Genomic DNA, 25,358 nt, shown 5'->3' with positions numbered 1-25,358 from the left:
GTGTAAGAGGCAAGAAGGCCTCTTGGAGGATGTGGGGGAGGGGTAGTGAAGGCGATTCTTGGAGATTTTGTAAATAAGGGAATTTTGACACAGTTGTTTTCTTGCTGCTTGGCTGAAGACCGGCTGCTTGGAATGTTTTCCCGACTCAGGAGTGGGTTGGGAGGAAGGACTTCAGGGATGGAGACAGAGATTTCAAGTAATGGCTTAGTCTGTGATCCCTTGTGGAGAGTTTGGGGCTAGGTGAGGACCAGAGGGCAGGAGAGGAGAGAAGTCCCGTTCATCTCTGAATCCTCAGTGCAGCAGAGTGTCTAGTAAGAAACAGTCACTCAGGTGACTTGAAATGAGTTGACTCAGGAAGATAGCTGGGAGGAAACACTTGCAGGCTGTCTCCGCAGTGCGTCTTTGTCTATCGTGCGCAAGGCCCCAGGTTCAATCCCCAGTCCTTGCAGGCTGTCTCAACAGTGTGTCTTTGTCTATTGTGCACAAGGCCCCAGGTTCAATCCCCAGTCCCCCAGCCCAAAAGCATTTGTCTAAACCAGACATGGTAGCCCTTGACAGTGATCTCTGTACTCCAGAGGTTAAGGAAATAGGGTCATGAGTTCAAGGGCAGTCTAGCTATGCATCAAAATTCTATCTCAAAAAAACAAAACAAAACAAAAAAACAACCAAAAACTGTGAGCAATGGGCATTTACCTAAAAGACTGCTGGGAGCCTAGCTTGGCGAATTGTTAAGCTAAGATTAATTTCAACCACCTGGATAGTTGTTGCTTTTCAGTTTTTCTGGTTGTTGCCAGTGGTGGCCCTAAGAGATCTAACACTGAGCCACACTTTATCCTGGTCCTGTCAGGCTATTGCCTTCAGGTGTATGCTGGTCAAGGGCCCTCATGGTGGCAGGTGCACTGTGGATGTAAACTCCCCCTAAACCTAGAAGGGTGTGGGAACAGAAAAAGAGATTTGCTGATGATATCAAAACTCTCATTGACAGCCATTATTCAGTACACGCGCAATGCCAGGCACTCAGTATCTGTTCGTCCCTCACAATAACCTCCATGTGCCCGGCACACGTTATCTCTTCTCACAGATAAGGAAATGAAGGTTCAGAGGGATAAGCAGTCTGCCAAAGGTCATACAAAGAAAAATTTTGGAGCTTCAAACTCTCAAGCATTATTATCTCTTCTTTATTTTCTCATTATGTGTGTATGCGTGTGTGCATGTGTGCGTGCGTGTATGTGTGTGTGTGTGCGCGCGTGTGTGTGTGTGTGTGTGCGCGTGTGTGTGTGTGTGTGTGTGTACTACTCATGTGTATGCAGGTTGAGAATAACTTGGGGAAAATAGTTCTCTAATGCTACTCTCTGAGTCCTGGATATTGAACTCGGGTTGTCAGGCTGGGTGACAGGTACAATCCCCCCACAGAGCTGTCTCGCCAGCCCTGTTTCTGTTATTGTACATCAAATGGGCGTTTTCCTTGAAAACCTCAGCAGGGGTCCTTATTTGTATAGATAAAGCGTCATTGCTGCATTCCTATAGAGGAAAGTTCTAGCGTAAGGGATGCGGATGCAGCTGAGGGTGCGTGGAGGGAGGCCGTGCCTCTGCTACCGTTACAGGAACTCCGAGGATACTCAGTCTGAGGCAGCCACCCAACACAGGTCATGTTCTCATTAACTCCCTTCCTGGCCATGTGAGGGATGGGTCTACAGAGTTCCCTAATATCTAGGTAGCTTTTTTTTTTTTTTTTGATTTTCGAGACAGGGTTTCTCCGTAGCTTTTTGGTTCCTGTCCTGGAACTAGCTCTTGTAGACCAGGCTGGCCTCGAACTCACAGAGATCCGCCTGCCTCTGCCTCCCGAGTGCTGGGATTAAAGGCGTGCGCCACCACCGCCCGGCTAGGTAGCTTTATACCAGTGGTGTATTCAGATACTTAGCTGGAAGAGGTGGGAATTAGGCCTAAAATCAAACAAGCCAGCCACAGAGTCTAAGAAACGTGTGTTTGTAATGTTTTCAGCATACTGTGTGCTCATAAGGGATACTTGCTGCGACAATACCGGACTTAGGTTTAGCTGCAGCACTGACTCCCCACAGGTTCTTACTATGCAGCTGAGACCATCTTTAAATTTGCCACATAGCTGATCTAACTCAAACAATGCTTCTGCCGTAGCCTCCCAAGTTCTGGGGTTATAGCCATGTGCCACCACAACTAGCTAGTGTTTATTTACGTGTTTGTTTGTGTTTGGTGGTAGTAGAAATACATACATACATGCATTCATAAATACATACATGCAAATGTGTATCTGTGTGTGGACATGTGCATGCCAGTGCCTTCAGAGCCAGAAGAGAGTATCAGACAGCTTGGAGCCGGAGCTGTGAGCCACCCAACACAAGTGCTAGGAACAGAATTCTGGTTCTGTGAAAGAGCAGTGTGCACTCTTACACGGCTAATCCAGCCTCTTTGTTTGGAGGGGACAAAGTTCCACTACGTCTGTCTAGTTGAGCTAGAAATCACTTGGTGATTGAGGGTGGCCTCCAACTTTAAACATGTGCCACCATCCAATAACTTTTTTGAGGCAGGGTCTCTCTAATTCAGGATGTCCTTGTAACTATGTAGCCCAGGCTAGCCACACACTAGTAGCAGTCTTACGACTACAGCCTCTCAAGCGCTGAGATTTCAGATGCAAAGCACACATCTGACTTCTGTTTGTTTGGTTGCTTGTTTTTGATGCAGGATATGTAGTATGGGTTGACCTAGGGTTAACTTCCTTTCTCAGCCTGCTAAAGGCTGGGATTAAAGTTATATGCCACCATACCCAGCTAGAACAGAATGGTGTTTATTGAGCTCTTACTAAATGCCAATTACTGTGCTGTACGGTCTTTGCAGATATTATCTTATTTAATCCTGTCAACAATCTTTGGAAGTATATGTTGTAGCTACTTTAAATATAGAAAACTGAAGTCATGGAGGTAACTTGCTGAGGACCACACAGCTGGTAGCTGAAATGTCTGAGTCCAAAACCATTTCTAACAATCCAGAGAGAGGGGAGGAGAGCTGGCTCGTGCCAGGTGGTCCTGGAGAGGGTCATGGAGGGGGGCTGCCCTGGGAGTGGGATCTGGAGAAACCATGGGTGGGCGACATTGGAAGCCTTTTCAAAATAGGAGTATCCGAGCCGAGTGTGTCAGCTCACACCTGTCGGCTCAGTGCTTGGAAGGCTGAGGCAGGAGGATGCTAAATTCAAGGCCAGCCTGAACTACACAAGTGAAGCTGGGGGGAGGAGAGAGAGATCTAGAGAGAAAGCAAATGTGTGTGAGTGAAGGGGAGGGGTGTAGTGGACTCAGCCCCTGCAGAAGAGCTTACAGTTTAGCCTCTAATGGCACAGATTAGTGTCTGATTCCAGAACCATTTCTTGAACGTTGACTAGAGGGAGCGAGTCTGAAAATGTACTTCTTAAGCTTATGTTCTATTTTTAAAGAAGCCAGGGGACTATTAGGATTTGGTTCATTCAAGATGGAAATATGTTAAAACTGTCATTGTTCTCAAAGAGAATCTGGGACAGAAGCCAGTTCAAAAGCATTTCAAAACAAACACATCTTGGTGAGTAGGAAAAGGTATAGCCAGCAGTATACTAGTCAGGAGTACCATCCCACGAATGTGTTCTGCTTACCATGTGCAGAGTGCCCGGCAAGACCTTCAAGGAACCTTGCGCAGTTGGCACCAGGATAGAAATAAAGATTTCATGTAGGTAAATGAGCAGCTGATAGCAGAGATGGATGCCCACCTGGGTCCTCGAGCAATGCAGACATGCTCCCAGCATGGAGTACAAGGTGGCTGGGGCCAGGCATCCTGTTGCATGCTTCCTGCCTGCAGGAACTAGAGAGCTCAAGGGCAGTTTGTTTGAACTTGCAGCTCTCTGGCACAAATATGTTCCCTCTAAGGGCAGAGCTGTGCAGAATAAGGGACTAGCAGGAAATACTAGGAAAGAAACATAGTACCCAGTAAAGATTTTTAAAAATACCTAAACCGGGACTGATTGCCTGAAATCCCAGCCCTTGGGAGGTAGAAGCAGGAAAGCGGTTACACTTGAGAGCCAGCCTGGTTCACATCATAGTAAATTTCAGAGCGCTTGGGACTATTTAGTAAGACCCTGTCTCCAAAAACAAAACAAAACAAACGACACTAAGTAGCAGACCTAAGAGCCCGTTTCATTTCAGCATTGGTGACATAGCAGACATAAAAACACTGTGAGCAAATCAAATGACTTGGTCAGGGAGATGGCGCCACACACACAGGCCAGACCTTCTCTTAAGGCTACTGAGGTTTCTGCTTTCCTGGCAGGGCTAAGCCAGCAATCTGTTCCCAACTCAACCGAAAAAAAAAAAAAGCTTCAGGAATTTCTGTTGTTGTTCTTCATGTTTTCTTGTTGTTACTGTGGGATGATGGGCAAGATCTCAAAATGCAGCCAGAAGCAGGCTGTTCCAGGAAAAGATTCTGATCTACAGAAAACAAGGACCATTTGGGAGCCCCAGGGAGCTAGAAACTGCTCTCTTCTGACCACCCCCCATTCCAGGGCTTGAACCCAGGACCTGCTCCGCCCTATACAAGTACTCTCCAACTGAGCTGTAGCCACTGGCTCCCTTCTCTGAGTTTTAATTCCCTGATGCGCTCGCTACCTCTTATTGGCCTCCCAGAACATGCCAACAGAGAGCAGTCTTCACCACACCCATCTCCGGGGACACCTGGCTATGGCAGCGTGCAGGCTGGAGCCCAGGGCTGCTAGGCATAGATGGGGGCTGCTCAGGGTTTTAACTGTGATTGTGCATGATTAGGCCTTGTGTTGAGCATGGGGGAGTTTCATTTCTAGGAAGCAAAATCATCTCACAAGTCTATTCTGAGCTGTGTTATTTATAGAAGGGTTGAAGTTAGAGTTGAAAAGCTTTGTCGATCGCCTCGTCCCTCATCCTTTGTCATGCTCACTGGTGTTCCCATTGGTTTGCTTTAAATATCTTCTTCAGCATCAGCGTCAGTGACATCACTGCTGGGCCGACGGTCTCATAGCGTGCCTGCAGATGGATCAGATCTCAGGCAGAGCTGTCCATTGTTAAAGCTGGTGCAGCAGCCGGAGCGAGCACTTCTCGTCTGTGTGCCTGGGAAGGTGCTCGCTCACACGTGGATACAAACGCTGCAGCTGCTTCTCCACAGTACAGGTGTGGGGTATGGTTAGCAAGAAATAACACACGAACTTCAGGCTGCTTCAAGGAGGCATTTGGGAGCCAGGCATGGAGGCTCGTACCTGTCATCCTAGCACTTGGGAGGCTGGGCAGTAGGGTTGCCACAAGAGTATGAAGCCAGCCTGGACTATATGGCAAGATCCTGTCTCAAAATTAAAATATTTTAAAGAAAGTTTTAAAAAGTCTTTTAGGCCCAGGCTCTGAAAATAGGAAGCTTAAGCCAAAAATTTCCAGGATTTGGATGAGTGTGTTGTAGAGCTTCAAAGAACATCAGAGATACAGCGGGAAAGGATGGGCTTTAGAGATGGTCTGGAGTTAGCAAAATGCTTCTCTGTGCATGATGTGTGTGTGTGTGTGTGTGTGTGTGTGTGTGTGACTCCGTGTGAACGCAAAGTGCATTCACGAGTGTGACTAGGGGCATGTGCATGCCACGGTACCTGTGTGGAGGTCCGAGGACAACCTTGGATGTCAGGTGTCTCTCTGTTGCTTGCCACTGTATATACCAGGCTAGTTGGCCCCTCTGACTTCTGGGGATTTTCTTGCCTCCACTTTCCCTCTCCGCACTAAGATTGGTACAGACACATGGCTTTACATAGTTCTGGGTATTTGAACACAGGTCTTCGTGGTTTTGTGGCAAGTATTCTAACCACCAAGCCATCTCTTCCACCCCCTATATACAACCTTTGTAACCTTTTTTGTCCCTAAGTGGTAGGGGCCGTGAAACAGGGCCTCATGTATTCCAGGCTGGCCTCAAAGATACTATGTAATTCTGACCATCCTGCCTCTGCCTCCCCAGGGTTGGGATTACAAGTGGTGACTATGGTGCCTGGCTTATGTGGTACTGGAAACCAAACTTAAAATTTTGTGTTTGCTGGATAAGCACTCTACCACCTGAGCTACAACCTCAGTCTTATTGTTGTTGTCATTTTAAAATGCTACAGGTTTATTTAGCTGTAAAGTGGAAGTTTCTTTCCATCTTTTATTTTGTTTATTGCGTCCATGCTGCCTTGGATTTACTAAGTAGCCAAAGCTGGCCTTGAACTCCTGATCCGTCTCCTTCTGCCTCCCAGTTGCGGGGTTTACACGTGTGTGCCACCAAGCCTGGCCTAGTGGAGGTTCCTTGCAGAGTGCTAAGACAAACCTGTGCTCTGGTCTGTGTTCAGGGAAAGGCTTTGCTCTCTCACCTTTTACCACCCCACTTGAGTTCTCACCCCAACCCACATCCACCATTCACTAACGCTAGTTCAGAAATGTGGGGTTCAGGGGTTCACTGGTCTGGGCCAGCTCGGCTCGGGCTGTGGCTACTTAGCAGCCAGCCAGTTGCCCCATTTTTTTCTTTGTGAATTTGAATGGCTTCCACAGAGGTGTGAGTATCATCCTCTTTTCTTCAAGAAGCTTTTCTTTTTCTTCTTTTATGTCTTAAAGCAATCTTTTTTAAAAAAAAAAATGTATGTGTGTGTTGCCTACAGATGGGTGCTGAGACTTGAACCTGGGTCTTCTGCAAGAACATGGCTCTTAACCACTGATCCATCTCTCCAGCCCCATGCTTTTGAATTTTTGTTTGTTTAGAGTCTCGTTCACTTTTTGCCATGAAGGCTGGCCTGGAACTTGAGATCCTTCGGCCTTCGTTTTTCCTAGGTAGCCATCCATTCTAATATATCATTATAATCAGAATAACACAACTTCTGTTCAGCTTGATGTGTTAACTCTTGTTTTCACCTGAACATCTTCATTCAATCCTTTCTGTTTTGAGACAAAACATTGCTATGTAGCCCTGCTAGCCAGGAACTCACTGTGTGGAGGAGACTGACCTTTGCCTTCCTAGAACTGGAGTTACAGCTGTGGCCACCATACTTGGCCTCTTCGCTCAGTTCTCCCTACCCCTCTCTTGAGGTGAGACAGAGTTTCTCTATGTAGCCTTAGCTATTCTAGAACTCACACTGTAAACCAGCCTGGCCTCAAACTCAAGAGATGCACCTGGCTCTACCTCCTGGGTGCTGGTATTAAAGCATGTACCACCATGCCCGGGCTTCATTCTGTGCTTGAGAGCAGAAGTCGATCTCGCTTTCACATTCCTACAGATTTAGCATGTCATATGTGCTTAGAGTGTTTGCTAACTATCAGCAGCCAGTCAATCTTAAAATGAAAAATCAACAGGAGATTGAAAACTCTGTGGTAAAGCCTTGCCCAGCATGCACAGGGCCATGTACTTAGCCTCCACTGCTGAGAAGTTATTTGATACTGTTGAGCTGTAGGTAGTTAAGATAGCTCAGCATGGTGGCCCACACATCTGATCCAAATGCTTAGGATGCAGAGCGGGCGGATCTCTGTGAGTTTGAGGCCAGCCTGGTCTACAGAGTGAGTTCCAGGACCACCAAGGCTATATATTGAGACCCTGTCAAACAAACAAAAACAAAAAAGGAAGTGAAGACAGGAACTTAAGGTCATCCTTGACCATAGATTGAGTTCAAGGCTTGGGTAGCGTAAGAGTCTGTCTCATAAAAATAGTTAAGATAAGGCTGGCAAGATACCCCAGTAGGTAAAGGTGCCTGCCCTCAAGTCTGACAACCTGAGCTCGATCCCCAAACTCACACGTTAGAAGGGAAGAACCACCTCCTGGAGGTCATCCTCTGCCTTCAGCATGTGCCCCACGGCAAATGCACAGCAATATATGTACACACACATTGTTGCCTCTTGGGCCAGATCTTTCTTTGTTCTGGGAGGCTCTCTAGTCACTGTGGGATCCTTAGCAGCACCGTTGGCCTTTATACCCTAAGTTCCAGGAGTACCCTTACTCCAGTGTGAAGACTAAATGTGACTCCAGACATTACCAGTTGTTTCCTGGAGGTGGGAGCAAAATTGTCCCTGATTGAAACCCACCAAGGAAGGCAGAGAATGCTGCAGGTAGTGCGTGGGTCCCTGATAGGAACCAGTGGGGGTTCGGCTCTGTAGCCCCTAGGGCCATAATTCTTGTCTTTCCGTAATTGGTGGGTGGTGATTGGCCCCATCTGGTTCATTAAAGGGCCATGTATGAACAAGTACTTCCCAATTACCTTTCAAGGCAAACATGTAGAGAGTGGGCGATCAATAAATACTTCTTGAGATGCAATTACCTGCTGCCCGGCCCTCTGCAGCCTCGACAAATTATACCTGGACAAGCAGACAGCTGAATCAGAGGATGCTTCGTGGTCTTGGCTGTACAGTGCTGTTTAGTAGCCAAACCGCCAAAGCCAATCTACTGCATTCGTCTCAGGCTGGACACTGTCTCTACTGATATAAATACTAGTGATTATTGTTATTTTAGCATTTCATGAATTAGAGAATGCCTTACATAGATGTAAGCTGCCTTGATCCCCACAGCGGGGCAGGTAGGGCGAGTTACTCCCAGTGTGAACATGAAGGAAATGAATCTTAGAAAAACTGGAATCTCGTGGCCTGTGAGTGGGGAGGGCTGTGGCTCCTCCAACCCTGAGTCTGCCGGCCTCTGTAGTAAGGAATCCAGAACAGCAGCGGCGGGGATACTGTCCGCATTTCTAATCTTTGTTATGCAACCGAACAGGGCCTGTATCAGGGTCTTGGCCTGCTCCCACTCCCACAGAAGCTGTCTGTACAGTCCTGATGGGAATGTGTGTACAGGGCTCACTGTGTGTGTGTGAGAGGATCAAAGCCTGACCCACTTCCGTTCCCCAGGTCCTAAAGTGCTGGTGTTCTCCTCCTCCCCACCCACGGGAGAAGTACAAATCATGTTCCCTTCAGCTTTCTCCGCAGTCATAGCATTGGCCTCAGCCTCTGTCTAATACCCTGCAGGAAGCTGTGGCTGAACTTGAAGACTGGCATGAGTAAGGTCTTTGGATCTAAGTCTTCTGGACATTACAAGTCTGTAATTTCTCTTCTTAGAAAATTCTTTGAAGGCTACGACATTCTAGTATGAACAAGCCTCGGTGTGAGTAATGCCATAATGGGGGTCACATGGGTGTTGGCACCCGGAAGGGAGAGTTAGTGATTATTCACAGCAAATGTGGATATTCTCAGTTCTGGCAGTTTTCCTATGAAGACTTGCCCACTGACACAACTTGGCCTCTTTCTTAATGAAACAGTTTGCATGGTTTTTCTTTGACAGAACAAGTCAAGCTAAGCCTCATTGTCCAGGCATCCTAAACTGCAGCTTTTACTAAAGATCTGCCGATGATTGCTGTGTTAACGAGTGTGGGTGGAAACAGGATTAAAACCCTGACCTCAGGCACCTTGGCACTACCAGACAGGCATGCGTGCATCACATTCTTCTTTGGTTTGGTTTGGTTTTGTCTCATTTTTTTGAGACAGGATTCCCAGATGTATCTGTGTATCCCTGGCTGTCCTAGAACTCACTTTGTAGACCAGGCTGGCCTTGAACTCAAAGATCCACTTGTCTCTGCCTCTGAAGTGCTGGGGTCAAAGGTGTGCACCACCATGCCCAACATGCATCACATTTTTGAATGACCTTCTAGACCAGCAGTTCTGTGGATCAAGACCCCTTTGAGGGTCGAATGACCCTTTCACAGGGGTTTCCTAAGAACATTAGAAAACACGGATATTGACATTATGATTCATAACAATAGCAAAATTACGGTTATGAAGTAGCAATGAAAGCAGTTTTGTGGTTGGGGGTTACCACCATAATCCCCCAACATGAGGAACTGTGTTAAAGGGTCACAGCATGAGGAAGGTTGAAAATCACTGTTTTAGACAATGGGTCTAAGAGTAAAACAAGGGAGGAAAGTAAAATCCCCACAGAAGTCAACTTCCTTCCTCTATATCAAGAAAGACTCAAACCAAGGTGGAAAATCTCTTTTCTAGTTCTCCTGTCTGGAGCCTCCTAAAGGCCCCGAGGCCACACTGTGCAGAGTGCTGCTGCCGGAGGAGAAGCAGCGTAGAGTCTGGAGGACACCCTGGGTCTGACGTTCAATGACTCAGCTTCTCCACCAGCCCGAGCTGCTTACAAAACATTTGACTTTGACAGAGTCACTTTCTCTCTCTCTTTCTGAGCCTCCATTTTTACAATAGTAAATAAGAATGTCATCTCAGGAAGACCAGATATTAGTGTTTTTAAGAAAGCAATTCTGAGAGTCAAGGTACTTAGCACATATCCTTAAATCACCACTACAGATGATAGAACTGAACCAAGGGAAGGAAGTCTAATCTGCCTTCCACCTCTCTATAAGACCAACTCCCATTGGCTGCCCAATGGAGCGTGTAAGGATGGTCCTAACATATGTAGGAAAGTCCTATTTTCACAAGTACTTGAAGCAGGGTCAGAAGATATAGCCTTCAACCCAGACACTACTAAGTCAGTGGTGAGGTGAGGCCTCTCTAACAGTCTTTTCTGTGCCTCCAGTCAGCTCCCAATTAATGACACTGAGACTTCCTACTAATTATGAAAGCTCTGCTTATAGCTCAGACTTATTCCTAACTAGCTCTTTAGGTGTGTGTGGCAGGGAGGTCTCTCTATGTAGTTCAGATTAGCCTTATAGTCCAGGCTATCTCCGCATCTCTAGAGTGCTAAGATTACAGGGTGTGCCTCCATTTACAGTTTAAGTGATGTGGGAGATCAAACCCAGAGATTTAGCCACACTAGACAAGTATCCTACAAATGGAGCTACATCCCAGCCCTCCTAACTAGCTCTTATAACTTAAATTAACCCATTTATATGAATCTATGTTCTATCACATGGCTTTACCTCTCTTCCATCTTGTACTTCCTGTTTCCTCTCTGTGTCTCCTAGCTTCCTTCCTGCCTAGATTCCTCTTCCTCTTTCTTTCTCTCCCAGAAAATCCTACCTATCTTTCCTGCCTAGCTATTGGTTGTTCAACTTTTTCATTACACCAATCACAGCAATACAACAGCAATACATCTTCACACAGTGTACAAATATCCCACAACATTTCCCCCTTTTGTCTAAATAAAAAGGAAATAGTTTAACTCTAACATAGTAAAACTATCTACAATAAGAACAAGTATCAGGTAAGAATTACATTCACAATGTCCAGTTCATTTGTATTTGGCAAATTCAGAGAAAGTACTGTATTATCTAGCCTATCTTAGGGAGTCCAAAGTTTTATGCCTAAACCATTTTCTATCATAACTTGTATTATCATCTAAAAAAGATCTTTTTAGGCCTTAAAACATCCTTTTTAGACAAACAACTTAAGCTTTTATGTTTCTCAACCTTATAAACTTTGCATCGCTTATATAAGCTTCTTTTCTGAATTTGGTAACAAGGAAAACTGTAACTATTACTATCTTGTCTTCAACCCCATCAAAGACCCAAGAAGGATATACTATTATCTGAGTAAACTGGAAGTGCCAAGCAAGCAACTTCCAAACCTATAGCAATGACAGAAATAGCTGACCACCTGGACAGTTACTCAAGATTCCGCTGCACCATTGGGGCATCCATCTTCAGCCTACAGACCTAGAATATCTGATTTTTTGTGAACCAGGAAGTTTTTGAAAAGACTGTCTTACATGGTCTTGGTGAAGTTTATCACTCGCCTTCTTCTGTGTCCTGTCTGTCCAAATTGGACAGCATACTGTCAGCCATCAAGACAAGGACAGTTTTTTTTTTTTTTTTTTTTTTTTTTGCCAAGTGGCTAACTTTACTACAATAAAAGCGAACTCCATATGGAGGTTCTTTGATGCCCATCATTCTTTTTGAAGTAAATTGGTGCTGCCAGGAGTAGATGTGTCACTATCAAGAAAGGCCCTATGCTATCAAAACATCCTAAAGACTGTATGTCTCTGAAGAGTTTGAAAATGATCTATCTATTTAAAATATATCTCCAGGACAGGCACCAAAAACTTCATAGAAACCCTGTCTCAAATATCCTATATATATAGATATAGATAGATAGATAGATTTTATATATATATAGATATATATTTGATCTTGAAAACATACCTAACATGACTATAAGTTTGATTGTTATAGATGACTATATTTTTTTTTCATTTTTTGAGACAGGGTTTCTTTGTGAAATAGTTCTCTCTGGAACTTGTAGACCAGGCTGTCTTCAAACTCACAGAGATCCTCCTTGCCTCTGTCTTCTGAGTGTTGGGATTAAAGGCATGTACGACCACTGCCCAGCTAGACAACTATTAATGTGTATTTTTTATTATCATAAATAGCTTTTAAGAACTAAAACTTTACATTATATTTTTAAGTGAGCTAGCTGTATAGATACAATACCTTAAACAAGAGTAGAAATATATATATATACAGTATAACAAAAATAACCTTAAATTTGTATCAATATACAAAAATCCATACCAATGTGAAATATTTGAGACTAGTGGTTGTTCAAAAGTAAACTCAAGCCGGGCGGTGGTGGCGCACGCCTTTAATCCCAGCACTCGGGAGGCAGAGGCAGGCGGATCTCTGTGAGTTCGAGGCCAGCCTGGTCTACAAGAGCTAGTGCCAGGACAGGAACCAAAAAGCTACGGAGAAACCCTGTCTCGAAAAACCAAAAAAAAAAAAAGTAAACTCAACAATCTACCCTTTTAAACCCATCATTTCTGTTCTATATCCTTCCTTTTTTTCCTTCAGAAAGAAATCCCTGATTCTAATCTCCTTCATTTAGTTTTTTTCTTGACCATGACTAATAATAACTTGTAACCAATCCCTCTAAAGGATGACAAACATTCATAACCCACAAAATGACCAAAAACCACCCACCCTATCATTGTGTTCTCTAGACTTCTTCCTGTTGTCTGTAGACAATGGCATCTTTAGGGGACCCTGAGAAAATTGAGGTAATGGTCAAGTCCTGGGAGAGCTAGCTGCATTTTTTATTTAATCTCTGTGTGATGGGAAAGTATAGAGCTTATCTGAAATCTTGACTGAAGTAGTCAGTGAGACTGGACCATATCAGCAAGCAGCTTTGAAGTTGTTCTGCTTTTTTGTTTGTATTTTGTTTTTCTAGACAAGGTTTCTCTGTAGCTTTGGAGCCTATTCTGGAGCTAGCTCTTGTAGACCAGGCTAGCCTCAAACTCACAGAGATCCACCTGCCTCTGCCTCCCAAGTGCTGGGGTTAAAGGTGTGTGCCACCCCAGAATTTTGAGGAAACTGTAGCAGAGGCATTTTGAAGCTAGATAACCTGGGTTACTTGTCTATATTGGTGTCTGGTTTTTTTGTTCTGAAAATACACAAAATTTTGAAGGTAACATATATATCTGTATTAATACAAATATAGAATGTGAGGGGTGTATAAATCAGCTAAAGATGTTTTTGTTTTATGATTGAATAGGTAAAGGCATTTGTCAACTTTATAAGTTTATTTAGACCATATAACCAAACCTCCATCCATGCCATATAAAAGGATGGCATGTAATAATAAATCATGAAGATTCTGTAGCCAACAAGATTGTTCATGTCTCTGTCCCCAGGCAGAGGGGTCAGCATATATGTCACCTGTCTTGTAGTTTGTTGTTGTTGTTGTTTTCCTTTATGTCTGTAGCCAAGATTTTCAGGAGGTCTCCCCAGTCAAATTGATCTTTATTAATTTTGAAGAGAACTATAATTTTTTTTGTTTCCTTTGGAAACATAACCTCTCCCCCAATACAACATATTTTCTGACTACCATTTTGAAGTTAAGGCATTCTTAAAATATATAGGTTGGTTTAATTTAATAGCTTCCAAAATACAATGCCTCTTAACAACAATTGTTTTTTATTTTTAATTTTAATTTTTTTTTTTTTTTTGGTTTTTTGAGACAGGGTTTCTCTGTAGCTTTGGAGCCTGTCCTGGAACTCCCTTTGTAGACCAGGCTGGCCTCGAACTCACAGAGATCCGCCTGTGAATATATTATCATTTAATAACAAAACCCACAAAACACCATACATGATCCATGCTGTGCATTTCCCATCTTTATATGGCTTATTCTTTTTATATTGCTTTGTTGCATAGCTGGGACTCTTAAAGGAGTCCCGCCTCTACACTGTGAGCAGTGGACTCTGTATGGGCCCCATGTTGGGAACCATTTGTAATGGGTCTTTTTTCTGTCCCACCAGCCAGCTCTCAAATAATGACATGGAGATTTGTTATTAATTATGAAAGCTCAGTCTATAGCTTAGGCTTGTTCCTACCTAGCTTTTATAACTTAATTAGCCCATTTATATTAATCTGTATTCTATTGTGTGGTGTTACCTCTCTTCCATCTTATACCTCCTGTTTCCTTTCCATGTCTCCTGGCTTCCCTGTGTGCCTCAATTCCTCCTCTTCTTTCTTTTCTCCCCAAAAATCCCACCTATACCTCCTGCCTAGCTATTGGCCATTCAGCATTTTATTATACCAATCACAGCAAAACACCTTCACACAGTATCCAAATATCCCACAACACCTTCTGGGTCTCTGTTTTTTCATCTGTAAAATGGGGATAATAATACCTCACTTGTTTCCTCTGAGAAATAATTAGTCCACAGACCCCCCTCAAAGATTAGCTAGTGCTGTATACCTCATCTGCCAGGGGACCCAGTGATGTGTGTACTCTGACAGTGTCCCAGAGGCTGCAAAAGTATTCACACTCCTGGTTGATTCTTATGGCTGTTTATTTGCCCAGAACCCTTAGTAGAACATTGACTCTTCATTCCTGAGCAGGCAGAACTTTTAACAGGACACCCCACCTTCCCACCAAAACTGCTCTTCCCATTTTCAAGAAACGCCTGGGCATTTCCTCTTCTTCCATTTCACTACCTTAAGACCAAAGTCGACCCTTGTCTTTCTCCCAGTGTTGTTTTCCTAACCCTGAAGCTGATTTGTAGACTAAGCTTGTTTCTCTCTTCTTAGACGGCCCTTTGGATTCCTCTTGTGATAATCCCCAGATAGGAAGGAATTTACTGTCCTCTTCCAGCTCTGACTCTAATGTTCTCTGTTCCGGGCTTCCTGTCTTCCAGGGAATAGCAGAGCAGTTAGCTTTGGCAGGTGAACAATGTTTTTGCTTTCTTGTCTTGTTTTGAGACAGAGTTGAACACTGTACTTCAAGAACTGATCTCAAACTTGAGGCAATTCTCCTGCCTTGGCCTACTGAGTGCTGGGATGGTTAGTGTGAGCTAACCATCTTGAAGGATCACTTGACAGGATGACCAAGCCCTGGGGCCTAGAATACCTGACCTTTTAGTCTCTGCTAAGACAGCAGTTCATAGAGAGTGTGATAACAAAGATGTCTTCTTGTCCTATCAAAGGACTTCACATAGCATGTGAGGAGGGAGGGGAAAGAAAGATGTCTGTAACATCTTTTATCTGCTGCTTCTTGGCCTGATATTTGCATCTGAGCTTCATGTTGATGGGCTATTTCACCCTTTGGTTTTATTTCTATTTGTATCTCTGAAGGAAAACATGTTTGAAAGAGAATGTATTCTTATCTGTGGCTTTTTTATTTTGGAACAGGGTCTCATTTACAGCCCTAGCTGGCCTGGAATTTGCTACACAGACCAGGTTGGCTTTGAACTCACAGATATCTGCCTGCATCTGTCTCTTGAATGCTGGGATTAAAGATTTGTGCTACCACCATGGCCATTCTGATTTTAAAAATAAAATAAAATTTAAAAGCATTTATTTTAGTTTTAGTTGGGCTTTTTGGTTTTGTTTTGGTGGTTTTTGTTTGTTGGCCTGGTTTTTTTTTTTTTTTTTTACTTTTACTATTTTGTTCAGGCTGAACTCAAATTCAAAATCCTGCCCCAGGGGCTGGAGTGACAGCTCAGATGTCAAGAGCACTGGTTGCTCTTCCAGAACACCTGAATTCAATTCCCAGCACCCACGTAGTGGCTTACAACCATCTATAACTGTAGTTTCAGGGGACCTGGCACCCTCTTCTGACACCTGTAGGAATCAGGCATGCATGTGGTCACAAACTTACATACAGGTAAAACACCCATACATATTAAATACACATACATGCATACATCATGTCCTGTCTCAGCATCCTGAATACTTTACGCTACATCTTTTCAGTTTGAGAAGTAACAACAGGTTTTACACCTGAGAGGAGTAGAAGATTTAATGTGACTTTTCTTTTCTTCCCCTTTGATTCATAAAACTGTGTCCTTGGCCCTGACTGCAAATTGGACTTTGGGGGCCAGGCATAGTGTTGTGTCCCTGTGATACTAACACTCAGAAAGCAGGGACATTGGATTAGTGCAAGTTCAAGGATAGCCTAGTCTACTAGCCTGTGTATAGGAATTCCAGGCTAGCTTACTAATTGTATGGCACAACCTCATCTCAAAAGAAAAGGCAATTGAATTTTGGCTTGGAAGTGGATGCCTTAGAAGTAAATTGAGGTGGAGTTCTGGCTGGTTTTGGAAAATGAAGCATAGAACTTTATACCTTGAAAAAAATTGTTCAACAGGCAGTGGTGATGCACATCTTAAATCCCAGCACTCAGGAGACAGAGACAGGCAGATCTCTGTGAGTTTGAGGCCAGCCTAGTCTACAGAGCAAGTTCCAGGATTGCCAGGGCTACGTAGAAAAACCCTGTCTTTAAAAAAAGAAAGGAAGGAAGGTATATTTTAAAGACTTATTTTATTATTTTATGCATAGGAGTGTTTTGCCTGCATGTATGTATGTGCACCACATTCTTACCTAGTGCTCTCAAAGATCAGAAGAGGGCTTCAGATTCCCTGGGACTGGAGTTACAGATGGTTGCAAGCCATATGTGGGTTCTGGGAATTGAACCCAGGTTTTCTGCAAGAGCAATAGTGCTCTTAACCACTGAACCAACTCTCCAACCCAGACCTTATACTTTTTTATCTCACTGATTCCAAACCCCCGAAGAAAGGTGAGACACTGTGGAGCCCGTAGGCTGGGGCAAGCTCTCCAGCCCTGCCTCTCACCTGAACCTAGCCAGTCTCTGCTTCAGGCATTGAGCAGGGAGCTGGGAAGGGCGTGAGAAGGGGGCGTTCAGGGGACCTCATTTTCACCTTCAGTGTAGAGATGAATGAAGCCAGTTTAGGAAGATGTGCGTCGGGACCATCCCTACCCTCCTCCCACCCTGCCCAGTGCACATGACCCAGGAGCCCTTTCTGTGCCTGCTGCTGGCCTCTCTCTGAGAGGACTCCAACGCTGAGCATGCAGAAGTGGATTAGTGAAAAGAGCACCAGATTAAGCATCAGGAGACAGCTTTCAAGATCCAATTTTACCCATCAGTAGCTAAGGAATTTAGAGAAAGCCACTTAACCCCATAGTCTCTTCGCCTTTTGGTCGGTAAAGTGGAGAGAAATTCCTCTCCCTGAATTCTACGGGGTGATTCTGAGGGTCATATGACACCGCGGAGAGGGAGCCTCTGAAATATGGTGCTGAGTTTTGCACGTCCTGTGCTCTCAGAAGCCGTGGCTATAACAACTGTGACTGTTTGATAGGCTTGCTTCATGCTCTGCAGCAAGGGTGGGGCTGTCACGGCCATGTAGAAACCAGCTTCTAGGCTGTTGTCTCCACTCATCAATGTTTTGCTTTATTTTAAACCAGGGTTTCACTATATAACCCAGGTTAACCTTGAACTCCTTATCCTCCTGCCTTGGCTTCTCAAGTGTTGGGATTCCAAGTATGGGTCACTATACCCAGCCCATAGTCACAAGTCATCATGGTATGTGGCCCAAAAGAATTTGCCCTTTGGCTCATTTTTGAAGCTTTCTAGTCGGCAGATGGTCTCTGAGCAGAGCACGTTCCCAGTCCTTTCTTTTTAGCCAATTCTAAGAGCCTGTCACTTTAGCTAGAACCTGAGTAGCCAGTCGGAGCATCCTGAGATTCAGTACTTGCTCCAGCCGTCACTACTGCGTGGCCTCACATAACTCATTTTGCTTTTCTGAGACTTGTTTTCCTCTGCTGAAAATATGAGCAATGTTATCTGACCCCCTACGAGTTTCCCAGGGAATAAAAGAGACTTGTAATTCCTATGAATGTGTGTCAGTTCGCTGCCCTTTCCCCTACTCAAGGAAGAATTGTTACCGGACATACCTGCCCAGAGTTCGTGGAGATCTTGGAGACATTTTAGAACCAGATCAGAGATAAGACCCTAGTAAGAATCATTGCAGGACATCATAACCCCCATCGCAAAGATGCTTCAGAATCATGTTAGAGATGGGATGACCCTGAGATGTCACCTCTTCTGACCTCACTGGATCTTTGTGCCTTATGCAGGGAACATCATCGGCTCTGGGATCTTTGTCTCCCCAAAGGGTGTGCTGGAGAATGCTGGCTCCGTGGGCCTGGCTCTCATCGTCTGGATAGTGACGGGCATCATCACAGCTGTGGGAGCCCTCTGCTATGCTGAGCTGGGTGTCACCATCCCCAAATCTGGAGGTGACTACTCCTATGTCAAGGACATCTTCGGAGGACTGGCTGGGTGAGCAGATCTGGAGGTCTGGATGGTCTAAAGCTAATGTCCAATCTTTTGCGTACCAATATGACACTGTCATTTAAAAATGTATTTATGTCATACTCATAGCTATCCTGGGATGCATGTGGTCCATGGGCTGCAAGTTAGTGCCACTGGTGGAGGGAAAGGAGAAATCTGGGACAGAAGGACCAGATCCAAAGAGTCCAAGGACGGGAGTTTCAAGTCCAATGTGTTGCCAATCACGTAACCAGTAGATGAGCCACACTGCAATTCTTATCTCTACATTTAAGCCTGATAGGCAAGGCTCTATAAACAAAGAAAATGACAACAGTGACCACAGAATTCTAGGAAAAGTAATCACGAAAAGGAAGCCCTATACATGTGAAGGACATGTGTCCCCAGTCGGAGCATCCTGAGATGAAGCATCCCCCTCTTCACATTGCCAAGGATGGTGACCTCCTTCCAGAGTTCCAATCTTGAGTTTTCTTGGCTTCTCTAACCCCGACTGAGGAACTCATCCATCACTAAAGGGCCAAAGTGTGTGCAAGGTGCTTGCCCTGAAGAGTCCTGTCTGATACCTCCCTGGCAACTGCTTAAGTAGCCACACCTTTAGGGTGTTCTGCTTATCAGAATTCTGGGGTTGCATACTTCCTTTTTCAGCCCTTGGACATAAAGGGCTAACGTTGCCGAGAGGATTGAAGGGGAAAGGAGAAAGCCCAAACACCAGGATGTGTGTTAGCACTAGCTGAAATGTATGGAGGACTTTGCCGATACATCATGTCATCGGTGTTACAAAGGACTTGGGGTCTCGTTTGGGATAGGGCAAGAGCTGGCCTCTTCAGTATCTCTAGAAACAAAGGGAGAAATACGCCTTTAATCCACTGGTATTTGCTCATTTGCTCAAGACTTCCCCCATCCCTGCCCCTTACCTGACTTCTGATGACTCTGGCTCACTGCCCTGGCAGCCAGTGATTTTGCTGTTCTTCCTTTAGGTTCCTGCGGCTGTGGATTGCTGTGCTGGTGATCTACCCCACCAACCAAGCTGTCATCGCCCTCACCTTCTCCAACTATGTGCTGCAGCCGCTCTTCCCTACCTGCTTCCCCCCGGAGTCTGGCCTGCGCCTCCTGGCTGCCATCTGCTTGTGTAAGTGGCATCCGGACCTCACTTCAGCCTCTTTCAGTCTTCCTGACGGCCTTCATGTCCTGGTTTCTCCTTTCTTTCTTCATTCTCCCTCTCACTTTCTCTCTCTCTCTCTACTTTCCATTCCATACGAATGTGTTTTGGATGAGTGCATTCTCCAGAGTTACCTCTAGTGTTGCATAGAAAGCCAGGTATGGTGTCACATGCCTGGAATCCCAGAACTTGGAAGGCAAAGGTAGAAGGATATTGAGCTGGTGGCCAGCACAGGCTACATGGTGAAAGCCTATCACAAACAAGAAGTAGAAATAGCTTCTTGGAGACACAGTCGCTTTTGATGCTAGGACATTGGCCCTTTCACCTCTGCCATCTGATTTCCGATTGGAGCCTCATGGCTATGATTACCTCATGGATTCATAAGGTAAGATGGGCCATATTATTATTTTCCTAAGGATAGAGCAAGTGACTTTCTAGGAGGCAGATCCTGCATGGAGTCCAGGTCTTTGGAGTCCTTGGTCTTCCAGTACAGTGGTGCTGGCTTCTACTGCTGCTGAGAAGACCCCGATAACCTCGTGACAGGCAGTTGTGACAATTTAGAGATTGCAAACTCACGAACCTTGTGAACTGTGTCGGAGGAGAGTTTATCCTTTGTCTGCGCCCTAGATAAGTTTTTGGTTTGGTTTGGTTTGGTTTGTTGTTGAGACAGGGTTTCTCTGTGTAGCCCTGGCTGTCATAGAGCTCTATATGTAGACCAGGCTGGCCCCAAACTGACAGAGATCCAGCTGCATCTACTGTCTGAGTGCCTGGATTAAAGGTGCGTGCCACCATGCCTGCCTTGGATGAGTTACTTTGATTCGTTGTGTGTTTGAAGTGGTGGGAAAGCCTTGTAGGCATGGTTAGGATTAATTGGCTGCAGTGAAAACCCAGGATGGGAAGAGGCTTGCAAGGTGGACTCAGCAGATCTTCATGAGAAAGGTTCTGTGAAGCCGACATCTAGGCTCTGACAGCAGTGATCTCGGTGGGCTGGGATGCTCCGTGTCTTTACTCACACACCAGTTCCTCAAGCAACTGCTTGGGTTTCAGAGGCTGCACTCAAAGGTTGGCTTGGGGCCTGCCTTCAGTACACAGCTTCTAACAGTGTGGCGACCAGTCTTGCTATTCATTTCCAGGTCCAGCCATTGTCCTTCTGTCTTGCTGATGTGATAGGATAAGAGGGACCCACCACTCTAGACAATCTTCCAGGACAGACATCTGAGACCTTAGCAAGAGGGCTTTGTTTGGTGGTGGAGATTGGCCCTGACACAGACCCTACACATAGGCAAGGTGAACTATGAGGCCGAACCCCCTGTTTGGGGCAGTGGTCACATGTTTTGTCTGGTCTGTTTACAGACCAGAGGTAAATGAGTGTGCGCCCCTTAACTCTACTCCACACATTCTGATTGCTTGGCCAAGTTGCTGTCTGCCTCCTTGCGAGATCAGATCATGCATGGTAAGCAATCCTGTGTGTGCATCAGGAGGGTGTCTGTTAGGAGCACAGATCTTTCTGTACCTCGACCTAGCCCGAAGAAGAGTTGGGAGTTGTGGTTCATGGGTATTAGGATCACTAACTTGCTTCATAGCTGGAGGTAGAGCTGGGGGTAGTGTAGGAAAGCGGGAGAAGTTGCTGCTTCTGCCTTCAGCCCAGCTAACAAGGGGGGATGGAGAGAGCACATGAGTGGCAGTTGCTGTGTCGGTGTCTTGTGCACAGAGTCAGCTTCCTCCTTCCCGCTGATGCTACCAAAGTCTCAGACAAGAGGGCTCCTCTGACCCTCTCCTAGAAACCCAGAGCTCCACAGCTGTGAGGCTCCCTCCCCCTGCCCAGGAGAGGAACCAGACCACACTATGCTGTTCCTTTACCACAGACAGCCACGGGTTTGACACTTTGCACAGTGACTCTGAAGTCGTGAGGTCTGTGCACGCACGCACACCCTGCCCCGGCTAGGACAGTCCCAGCCCTTTCAAGTGGTAAAATGAGCTCCTCTCCAGCCAGCTCCAGAGAGGCAGGCAGCATACAGTGCACTCCAGGCCTGCCCTCCCTGGACACTGCCCAGACAAGTCAAGACACTTGCTGTCTCCCTTTCCTGCCTTCAAAGGGCTAATAAAGTCTCCATGGCCCTCCCCTGCCTCCTGAGTGGAGCTGCAAGGAGAGTGGCTCCAACTGAGCAGAGCCAGCCTTGTCCTCCGGGAACAGTCATTTTTCACTATCCTTGAAATGTGTGTCTAGATAGTATTCCAGCAGGAAAATCTTAAACTCCGTTAGGGGACTCCCCGAGATGGAAGACAGGTCCCAGATGTTCCGAGCCTGTGTACAGAGGTTCTGGTCTCTGGTTTGTTGAATGTCGTTTTGCTTTGGGAAATAGGATGTGGGGTCTCACTATGTAGCCCAAGTTAGCTTTGAATTTGCTATGTAGGCCAGGCTGACCTCAAACTTGCGGCAGCCTTCCTGCCCCAGCCTCTCTGATGCGGGATTCATAAGCACCACCTCTCTACTAGTGCTTTATTAAAAGCCCACATTGGAGCCTTCTTCAGTAGTCTCTCGGGGCAGCCCGTGTTGAAAACACTTTGTCGATGCCATGCTTCATGATGCTGGCATCTTTGGGGCAAGGGAGCTATTGAGATGTGATTTTGCTATGTAGCAGGTAGCCCTGGTTGTCCTGAAACTTAATATATAGGTCAGGCTACCCTGAAACTCATTGTATTGACCAGGCTATCCTCCAGACCTTGAACCTGTAGCTTTCCCCTGTCACGTCTGGTCAGTTCCATGTCCTGCTCTATGACAGGGCTCTACCATGTAAGCCAAGTCACCTTTGAATTTACTGTGTAGCCTAGCTTTGAACATGGCATTCTCCTGCCTCGGGTTCCTGAAGGCTGAGTTTCCAGTGGGTGAGGGTGCCACCAGCACCCTGGTATTGTGACATCTTATTCCAGTACTCCTTCCCAGCATGGCCACGGCCATCCAGTGTCTCCTATCCTCTCAGCAGGTGCCAGGTCACCAAGCTCTGTGAAACAGTCTCCGTGTAAAGGTGGAGGCAGGATGTCACCCAGCTTCAGCATACTTTTGAGAGAAGCAGCAGACAGTGTCTTAGTTAGGGTTTCTATTGCTGCGGTGAAACACCGTGACCAGAGAGCAAGCTGAGGAGGAAGGGGTTTGTTTGCCATACACTTCAGCACTATTGCTTATCACTGAAGGAAGTCAGGGCAGGATCCTGGAGGCAGGAGCTGATGCAGAGGCCACGGAGGGGAGCTGCTTACTGGCTTGTCTCCATAGCTTGCTCAGCCCATATTCGTTGAGAACCCAGGACCACCAGCCCAGGGATGGCACCACCCACCAGGGGTTGGGCCCTCTCGCATTGATCACCAAATGAGAAAATGACTCACTTTCATAGGGGCATTTTCTCAGCTGAGGCTCCTTCCTGTGATGACTGTAGCTGGTGTCAACTTGACATACAAAACCAGCCAGTACAAAGAGCATGGATGTGGGGGGGGATGGGAACATTTACTCCGGAAACTTTGCTTTTCGTTGTCTTCTTTGGCTGATGATTGACTGGACCTACTGAGTCATGAGAGGTTTGAAGAAAGGCCACCCTTGGTGGAGCAGTCAGTCACTGGTCCATAATGTGGGGCACAAAGGAGAGTGGGTGTGGCAAAGCCTGGGCCCACTGCTGGGATGGGATCGTTTTTGGAAGAAATGGTTTTCTGAAGAAAAGAATTTCTGAAGAGAAATGAAGTTGGGACAAGCCAAATAGGGGTGGAGAGGCAGCAAGAACCTGATGTAACTGGCTTGCCTGCCCAGAGCCTGGAGGAAGTGGGGGAAGAGGACAAGAGGAAAAGAAGGAACTGCAGATTTGGACCTGCTTGTGCAACCACCACAGCGCTGTTTGAGTTATTCTATTATTTAGGTCAAAGCTGATTACTTGCTGCTGAATCAGCAGAATATCCCTGGGCACCAGGCAGTAATAAAAGAAAGCATTTTACATTTTAATTTGATGAAAAGCCTTTTTCTCTGGCCTCCCAGAGCAAGCATACTGGGGGGAGTGGGTTAAAACTCGGTTTGGACGCACCTGCTTTTCTCTTGGTTATCTACAAAGTTCCAGTAGAACCATGAAATAAATTACAAAAGAGTCCTAGTGACACACCTCCTCGTTGCCCTCACCCTATCCCTGCGCCCCGCTTATGGAGGACAGGTCCCCCCATTCTAACCCATCTACTGAGGTGTAATGAGGTGTGTAGATGCAGTGTCGGCTGCTGCCTCTCCAGCTCGCCCTTCTGTCGTGTGGGCCCGTCTTCTGGGTGTTCAGTGGCTTTCTAGAGTTAAAAGACAAAATTCAAATGAGTTAGCTGGTCTAGGACCCAAGCGATTCTCCTGCCTCAAGCCTCCCAGATACCCACTGGTGCACACCAGCAACTTCAAAATCCCACTTAAGTTTGATTCGTCTTCTATAATCAGCAAGCAGTTCTTTCCACGAAACAGACTAAGTCCTGGGGGTGTGGAGAGATGGCTCAGCAGCAGTTAGGCACGCTTGCTGCTCTCGGAGAGGACCAGCGTTCACTTCCCGGCAACCGCATCACTTTGGTGACTCACAGCCATCTATATATAACCCTAGCTCGAGGGACTCACACACCCTGGTCTGGCCTCCTGGCACTCTCGTGTGCATGCACATACAAGTGTGCAACACACACACACACAGAGAAGCATATATTTTTTTATCCTGGAAAAAAAAGAATAAGATTTCTAATGTCCTAACAGACAAGGTTGGTTTTTATAGACAGAGAAGGGCTTGAAGACAGCAGAAACAAAAGTCGAAAAAGCAGATCAGTAATTCACAGCTACTGTCCTTATAAATTAAGGCACGGGAGACATGGTGACAAGAAGCAGCTGATTAGCTTATTATCCAGTTAGTTCAGATTATTCCTTTTTATATGGGTTAGAGCAGGGGGGAATTTGTCATATTGATTGGATGTGACATCTTTCGAAACTGTGGCTGTTATCTCTCTAATCCTGAGCCTCAGAAGGTCGGATAAAGTTTACTGAAGCACGGATGACTTCATTTTGAGGTTCGGCCTGGTGTTGGGGCCCCAGTGCAGGGGCTCAGGGCAAACATGGCCTCCTGTAACTTTCATTTAACAACTGTCATAAACACAGTGGCTGCAGTGGCTCAATGGGCGCTGGGTATACAGGCCGCCCTTTCATAGTCTGTCCTCTGAGTCTTGGCCAGGGTTTGGTGGTGTGCGCTGGGGAGGAACCCAAGGTCTCAAACACGCGCTAAGTAAGATTTCTACCACCAAGCCACACCCTAGCCCTCCTCTAAGAATCCCGTTTCCCAACCTTTTTTGGTTTCTGCCTCTCTTTCTTCTCTTGGAGATCGGCATGCATTTAAGATAGTCCCTGGCTCCATTCCTTTTCTTTTGGGCCTAAAGTCACTGCCCAACGTTTTAATGACAGTGCTGTCACTCAACGGACTGCTTGGAGATCTTGCCCTACAGAAATTCCTTCTTCTCGCCCTGTGGAGAAAGGAGCACGTAGCAGGGAGCACCCTGCCTGCATAGCTGAAGGGAAAAGCTTCTTATCCTGGGCTCCATCTACCAGCAGGAGATTCCTA

At 45.9% G+C, this 25,358-nt stretch overlaps 1 protein-coding gene across 3 annotated transcripts in view; it reads left to right on the top strand.

Moving 5' to 3' along the window:
• Positions 1-25,358, top strand: part of Slc7a8 (solute carrier family 7 member 8) — a 58,223-nt gene that overhangs the window by 4,610 nt on the left and 28,255 nt on the right. For all 3 annotated transcript variants that reach the window (XM_075949077.1, XM_075949078.1, XM_075949079.1), the window contains 2 exons: positions 18,383-18,587; positions 19,574-19,725. In XM_075949077.1, the coding sequence (XP_075805192.1) occupies positions 18,383-18,587; positions 19,574-19,725 (357 nt within the window). The remainder of the gene's footprint in view (positions 1-18,382; positions 18,588-19,573; positions 19,726-25,358) is intronic.

This window comes from Microtus pennsylvanicus, chromosome 15 (assembly GCF_037038515.1).
Source record: "Microtus pennsylvanicus isolate mMicPen1 chromosome 15, mMicPen1.hap1, whole genome shotgun sequence".
In the NCBI taxonomy this organism is placed as follows: domain Eukaryota; kingdom Metazoa; phylum Chordata; class Mammalia; order Rodentia; family Cricetidae; genus Microtus; species Microtus pennsylvanicus.
Note: the sequence above shows the minus strand (reverse complement) of the source record. Positions and strands in the feature narration are given on the sequence as shown.